Below are 7,936 nucleotides of genomic sequence, written 5' to 3' on the forward strand. Positions count from 1 at the left end.
CATTAAAATATGTGGCTTTGGTGTCTGCACTTGTTATTATTGACAAAATAAGTCAACGTTAGAACAAGAAATTTCATTTGACTGATTGTGGCAAAACTTATTCTAATCTAGTGATAAACCCCTGAATATCAAGACACAACCCATGGGTCCAAACATAAAATGCTCTCTGTTCATCAGGTCCTTTCTCTCTCTGAAATGTTGTTCAAGTGAAAAAATAGTAAAATACACAGCTCAAATTAACACTCTGAGCTTTTGACTGTTGGAACCTACACATAAGGAATAATAATACTCACGAAAAGCTGTGTGGCTTGCATGCAAAATACATGATTGCTGCCTGAGTGCTGACTTACCTGGCTTATGCATCATGATCATCATGTAGGCCTATAATGTAAAAGTGTGACATCTACTGGCTAAATTATGAATTGCTCTGATCGGGGGTGCAGTACCAGTGCAGTACAGTACTGCAGTTGCCTTTACTTCGTCGATTATTGATGACGTTTTATACAACATTAGAGGACCCCGCGCCGCGGAATACGAAAGTAAAAGTATCTGTTATTGAAACGTATACTTTCAACATCATCAACATCCCTAATGTTGTGACTGACAGTGACACCACGGAGTCAGTGATGGACTATGGCAAGGAGAGGGTTGTGGCTCTGGTGGACATGGACTGTTTCTACGTGCAGGTTGAACAGAGAGTAAACCCAGCGCTGAAGAACAAACCTTGTGTTGTTGCTCAGTACAAGACCTGGAAGGGAGGCGGGTGAGTGTCTAAATACATAGTAGTGATCCTGTTAACAACAACGCCACAGTCCTACTCACTAACCTAGTTGATCTAGCCCAGCATAGCCCTAGCCTAGAAGAATGTCGGTACATGAATGCAATTATTTCAGAGAGAGAGAGAGTGCAATTATTTCAGAGAGAGAGAGAGAGAGAGTTACGTCACTTACTTGACTAGCCCCTCTTGGAACCCCCTGGGTGAGCTCATTCCTTCGCTCACCCAGGGGGTGCCGAGAGGGGCTATTACTTGACTAGCATAGACTCCCAGTGTAAGAACGGAATGCGGAGGTTCTGATTATATCTCAATGGGATTTGATTGATGATATTGATTCCATGATTCCATCATATCAGAATCAGATCCAGAATGAGTTTTACTGTGTAGCTGTAGCCCTATACACTCCTAGTACAACCAGATCTACAGAACCACATGACAACCCTGGTGTTCCTATTTTGGGGCATGTCATAGGTGGGGCAATTAAATAAAAAAATATATCAAGATAAAAAAGTCATAATGTTCTCATATCAGATCTCCAAGCTCACAATGGCAATGGTCTAATGGCAAACTTAAAGATAGGCTATGTTTGAATATATATATATATATACACACACACACACACACACACACACACACACACACACACACACACACACACACACACACACACACACACACACACACACACACACACACGTACACATACACACACCTTCGATGAGGCCTGCAGGAGTGATGAGAGCAGGAGTGGACCTTGTGAGACGTAGGGTAGGAGGGGCCCGGACAGGAGGCAACCGCCGCAACCCACAGAGCCTAGTCCCTCCACATGCCAGAATTGTACCTCTCAGTCCCGGCATAGTAGTTCCGGAGTGGTTCCAACGGATTGTATGGCCATGGTCTTTCCCTAGTGGGTCTGATCGAGGGTAGCTACTGGGACGTAAGTCGGGACTTGATCACCTGAGTGAGGGGTATGATGTTCGGTATGATGTTCACGAGATATTGTATAAAATAAATGGTTCCCAATCAATAATCCTATTCTCTGCCAGTATCATAGCTGTGAGTTACGAGGCCAGGGCCCATGGTGTCACCAGGAACATGTGGGCGGATGATGCAAAGGAACTGTGCCCAGACCTCCAGGTGGCCCGGGTACGAGAGTCCCATGGGAAAGCAGACCTGACACTGTAAGTTCATCCTGCAACACTTAGAATAGCCATTTAAGCATTATGCTATATTTTAGCAATTGAAAAATAGATCTACAAGCTTCTAGGTCTGCTATTTTTGAAAAATCGTGAAAATGTAGTGAAAATCTTTGAATATATATTATTTCAGAGCGAACGTTTTTAACTCAAATCTTTGCTTCTGGGCGGGTCACTGGAACAGCACATCTTCAGATGGGGGTCGGCGGCCAATTACATAAAATCTTGTGGGTCCTTGACAGGAAAATGCTTGAGAACGAACCACTAACATAGAAACATAGGTTTTTTTCAGCAAACTGTCAGGATTTAGAAGCCATTTATATAATCGTCCTCAGGTCGAAATAGGTTTTAATAGTCATTTATCAGACTCTTTTACCACAGAGGATTCTAAGCGCGCGGCACCACCCTGGGCAGTTACAGGGAGGCTAGCGTGGAGGTGATCGAAGTGATGTCCCGCTTCGCCGTGATAGAGAGGGCCAGTATCGATGAGGCGTACATGGACCTGACCGCCGCCGTCCAGCAGAGGCTGAAAGACATGGCCGACTCGGACCAACGGATCGGACCTCACCTGCTGAAAGCCACGTACATCCAGGGTTACCCTGAAGCATCTTCTGAACACGACACATCTTCAGACGACATAGCAGCAGATAAAGGTGGGGTATAAACAGAACGTTTATTTCCATAATCACAACTGCAGACCATAGGATAAGAAAGTGGCTTAGATTAAGATGGGGCTGATATTTAAAACAGTATACTGTATGCACAGTTCCATACTTGTTTATGGCTGGAGTTTTGTGGCACAAGCTGAAGCTTTGTGCTTATTGCAAAGTACAAGACTACAACCTGGGTTTGAAGAGATTCATCTGCCACGATTTGGTTCACAAAAGAGCTAGAAAGGATAGGATGATTTGTATAATAGTTCAAAAAGAAGAAATCTTAAATGGTACCTTCAGTGTCTTTCCACCCTAAATGCCTTCTTCTCCCCGTCCTTAGAGGAGCGTAGGTCCAGCGGTGTGCAGCAGTGGTTGGCTTCCCTGCCCGACTTGTCGTTGGGGCAGAGCTGTGCAGAACTGCAGCTGGCTGTGGGAGCGCTGATTGTGGAGGAGATGAGAGCGGCGGTGGAGAAGGACACAGGCTTCCGCTGCTCAGCAGGGATATCTCACAACAAGGTGAGAGCGTCTCTCCTTTCATTATACCAAAGGATAGAATAGGGATTTTAGTGAGCAGTAACTTATTATATTATTAATAATAACACTATATTATTGAAATAATATGGCCGTCATTTTACTGTCCTCTTTTCAGGTGATTGCCAAATTATCCTGTGGTCTGAACAAACCCAACCGCCAGACTGTTGTTCCTTTAGACTCGGTGCCAGGGCTCTTTAGCACTCTACCAGTCGGCAAGATGTGAGTACAGAATGTTGCTCTGCAGCAGAGAATGGCTTCCTTTGTACAATTTTACATCATAACTGACCGGTGCCTGGTGTTAGGATTGAGGTCGCTATATCACTACATTACTGATTAATTTACTAACAGTGTTTGTTCCGTTGCCACATACCAGCCGTAACCTCGGGGGTAAGATGGGTGCCTCCATCACAGAGACCCTTGGGGTGGAGAACATGGGTGAGCTCACCCGTTTCTCTCAGGCTCAACTGGGGCAGCACTTTGGAGACAAAACTGGGTAAGCCACTCATTATCAACAGTTAAACAGAGAGATTGATTTCAGAGTCAGAAGACACATGACATAAGGATTATATCAGCCACTTATTATTAATGCAATTAATTTGATTCCGGAGTAGAGCATTTTCAAACAAATTAAATAATAATTTCACCATATTATTCTCCTTTTAACTTCAACATTTTACAAACCTCGCTAATTTTTCATTTACAATAGAGCAGTAAAATAGTTTTTTAGCTTTATGTGACTTATTTGGCAGAATTAGCTTAATATAAGTTTACATTGCTTCCTTTGCAATGTAACTATTGCTGCACTGATAGTGATATCGGTGCAGGATTTATTTATGGTTCAACCTCACTAGCATGTCATCTCTCTCCCTTGCAGTAACTGGTTATACGACCTGTGTCGGGGGATTGACTTTGAAGCAGTGAAACCCAGACAGCTTCCACAGTCTATCGGCTGCAGTAAGAACTTCCCTGGGAAGACGTCACTTTGTACCAAAGAGCAGGTACTGTTCCTTTGTCTTATACCAGCGGGACTTTGCTTAAAAATAAATAGTCTACTATCCCACCCCTGTTGTGGTTGCATAGGGATGCAACACATCCACAACACGTATTTGCACTGTGCTGGAACAAACATACAGTATCATGTCATATTTCCCATAATGCCATTAGTGATCTTACTGTAGGTGCTATTGTAGTGGATGTACCGTAAGTAAACAATAACCTCTGTATAGGTTCAGCACTGGCTGCATCAGCTGGCCTTGGAGCTGGAGGAGAGATTGACCAAGGACAGAGAGATGGTGAGAAACTGTCATTTCATCTTCATGTTGTCATTCTCTCTTTTTGTCTTTGCAGACAGTGTGTTGTCTTCTCACACCCTCCCCGCTCTCTTCCTAATCTGTTATCACTCAGCATTCACGTATTTTCTCTCTTCTATCTAGTGTCTCACATGACTGCAGAATGTTTTTGACCAGTTCTCTGTCTTGCAGAACGGTCGGGTGGCCAAGCTGTTGACGGTTGGCGTCCGTCAGATGGGGGACAAGAAGCAGAGCAGTTACTCTCGCTCCTGTGCTTTAGCACGCTACGACACTACCAGAATATCCACCGACAGCTTTGCCATCATCAAGAGTCTCAACGCAGCAGGAAACCACCAGGCGGCATGGTAAAAATGATACTGCACGTCAAATACAACTTAGCTACATCAATCCTGGCGTCCCAATTGTGGGTAAATTATTGACACTTTACCAAAAAATGCAGATCTATAAGCTTGTAGTTTGGTTATATTCGTTATTTATCATATGACAAAGTGGACTAAGTGGTTATTGTCACTGGTTCAGCTAATCCTGTTATTACATTGTCCCTGCATCCATTCCTCAGGAGTCCACCTCTCACCCTGCTCCACCTGTCGGCCAGCAAGTTCAGCGATGCGCCCACAAATGCGGGAATTGGTGGCTTCCTGTCCAGCGACGTCACTACTTCCACCCAGAGTCTCTTCTCTGCCACTCAGGGCGCCACGCAGTCATCTCCTGGGCTCAAAAATGAGCCGGCGTCCAAGCAAACTGGCAGCACCATCCAGTCCCTCTTCCAGAAGGCAGCTGAGAAACAGAGGCGGAGGTTGGCGGAAGACGACGTCGCTGTGGTGGAGAGGGTGGGCGAGTGTGCAGACGACGGAGGCGCCGGACGGACATTTCCGTCACCGTCCTGTCCTGAGTCGGTGCCATCCTCTGCCGTTGACGGACAATCTGAGAAGGCTCCTGTCTCTTCTCCCGGGCTCTCCTCTCAGTCTCACTCTGCTTCTGCAGCGAACGTCACGGCTGGCCCCACTACCGGCGTCTCCTCTTTCTTCCACAGGAAGAGACTTGAAATGAGCTCACAGCCTAACCCACTGGCCTCGACCCGACGTGAAACAGAAAATAGGCCTGGACACATGGCGCCAGCAGAAAGCTCTGGAGACCCTGTGAGGTTTGAGTCATCATGTGACGTTACCGCAAATGTACAGGCTGAGATAAAACAATGCTTGCCCTCTGAGTCACAGCAGTATTCAGAGTTCAGCGACTCGGTGGGTATTCCCCCCCCAAAATCCCAGCCTTTAATGCCAGATGATTCTCCACCTCTCAGTGACCCTCCTGACCCCTCTCGGCATCCTCCTAGCCTGGCCAGAGAGGACCTCATCACCTGCGAACACTGTGGCCAGGATGTGCTTGCCTGGGAAATGCCTGAACACAAAGATTACCACTTTGCCCTGGACCTTCAGAATTCATTCTCCTCCACATCCACCGGCACCACCTCCTCACCTTCGGTCGTCCCGGGACCCTCTCTCAGAGCGGGAGGAGTCGGTACCCCGCGGTCATCTACTCGAGGCAAGGCAAAGTCCAGGGGCCAGTCAGGACCGCATTCAAAACGGCCGCGCACCCAGGGGGACAGCCAAGGCACACTGGACTCTTTCTTCAAGAGGAACTGAGAACATAATTATGTACAACAATATTGGACATTTATTACCACCACATTATATTTCTCTCATAAAGGATCAGTTGCCTAACACGTTTATGACAAATGTCTGTTTTGACCACTGAAACAAAAGAAAGCCATACTGTACCAGCTTGTAGATTGGCTATTTTCACTATTTGTTATATTACAAAGTATATAAGTATATAGGGCTTAAGCACGACCGTTGGAGGACCACTGATTTTTGCGTCCTAATTCTACCCCTCTTCCCAACTTCTCATATGAATCTGTTAAATATATTCTAATTTTCACAAACTACTTTTGAATAAAATAAATATGTTTTAATTAAAAAGATAATTGTTGCTTTAAATGTATGTACTATACAACTTGGTACCTGGTATTGTGCTATATTTTAACATTTGATGAAATCAAAGAAAAGAGAAAAACATGTGTGAAACTGAATTTAATTTGGACAATTAGGCGTTTGGTTTGAGTTAAATTCTGACTCGCCACTAGATGTCACCAATGCTACAGTACATAATGTGTTCTACATTTATTTTGCTTTCCAGTCTATAATTCAGAGTTAAAGCTTTGGCCATTTAATTTCCTCTGGATTTGCTAACAGGGACATACATTTTTCTATTTTTGTACTTTTATTAATAATAATGTCATGGTGTGTCCAATAGTAATACAGAGAGTGACTGAATACTTGTACTTATTATGAAAGAAGACTAGTGCGAAAGACATTGATATTGACTGATTATAAACAAAACATGGCATCCCTCTTGGCAGCTGTGAAATGATAGCTATCAGTTTGTTTTTATTTGGTAGAATTCTAGTAGGAAGTGACGTCAACTAATCTCACTTACACATAGCAGCAGTTCACCGGATGATAAGCCTTTGAAAGGGCTTTTAGAAAAACAAGGCTAATAGCAAATTGCATTAAATGCCCCACAATATACTAATGTAATCCATGACTCCAGAAGCAGGTTAAATTCTGTCTTACTTAGACTATACACAGTAGTAAGGCGTAATTGAAGAGTGCCATGTACAATCAATCAACATTACATTACAATGTGCCCATGTTTGTAGTATTAAGTCCTAATTCTAAACATGGGTAGTTTATCAAATGGTTTGACATAACTGAACCGAAAAGGTTTGCCTGTGGGTTAAGAATGACAGGTGCACTGTGGGGTGAGTCACATGCTGCTTTTGTGTTTTCTTCCAATTCTTTCTGTGCTGAAGAACACTAGTGTTGTAAACAATGCATGTGTATACTTGTATAGCTGACAGCTCTCAGATGTTTCTTCCATGTTACATCAGCCAGTGAAACAAATGAGAGAGCCACCGGTCTGTCAAGATGATGAAACACAAGGGAAAGACCTTTCAAACCTTTACCATTGTACCGAATCATGCTTTGCCATGGTGACCGCTCAACAGTTGATGGGTGATAACACTAAACCTAGCTAGCTCAAAGGATTTGACATTACAGTTGTTGGTATAAGCCGGGGATAAGGGACAATAACAAATGCTGATTGAATGAGACCTGGGAATGAATGATAGACATTAGACAAGAAGACCGACAAGAAAACAGCAAATACAGACACGTGTGTATGCCTGATGGCAGTATGACACAGAGAAAACACAAGATTGCAACGAGATAAAACTTTTATTATTTATGTACACCAGGAATATACAAACTGTAATTGTACATAAATATATATCCTACTTCACCCCAAAATGGATTAATATATAACCTTCAATTAAAAAAGGAAAATAAAATCTGTGGTCTCAAAAAAGTGAAAATGCGATCTAAAACTAAAATGTATTTTTCCGGTTTT

The 7,936-nt window shown here is 43.7% G+C and overlaps 1 protein-coding gene across 1 annotated transcript; it reads left to right on the top strand.

Moving 5' to 3' along the window:
• Window positions 1-555: 555 nt before the first annotated feature.
• polh (polymerase (DNA directed), eta) lies at window positions 556-6,367 on the top strand. The gene is made up of 10 exons (XM_080781416.1): window positions 556-763; window positions 1,822-1,956; window positions 2,386-2,624; window positions 2,965-3,140; window positions 3,274-3,377; window positions 3,532-3,651; window positions 4,033-4,156; window positions 4,385-4,450; window positions 4,640-4,812; window positions 5,028-6,367. Exons 1-10 carry the CDS (start codon window positions 627-629, stop codon window positions 6,109-6,111), a joined length of 2,358 nt encoding a protein of 785 aa, XP_080637542.1. The 5' UTR covers window positions 556-626; the 3' UTR covers window positions 6,112-6,367.
• The last annotated feature ends 1,569 nt before the right edge of the window (window positions 6,368-7,936 follow it).

The sequence above is a fragment of the Protomyctophum bolini genome (assembly GCF_963924005.1).
Source record: "Protomyctophum bolini genome assembly, chromosome: 14".
NCBI classification, from domain to species: domain Eukaryota; kingdom Metazoa; phylum Chordata; class Actinopteri; order Myctophiformes; family Myctophidae; genus Protomyctophum; species Protomyctophum bolini.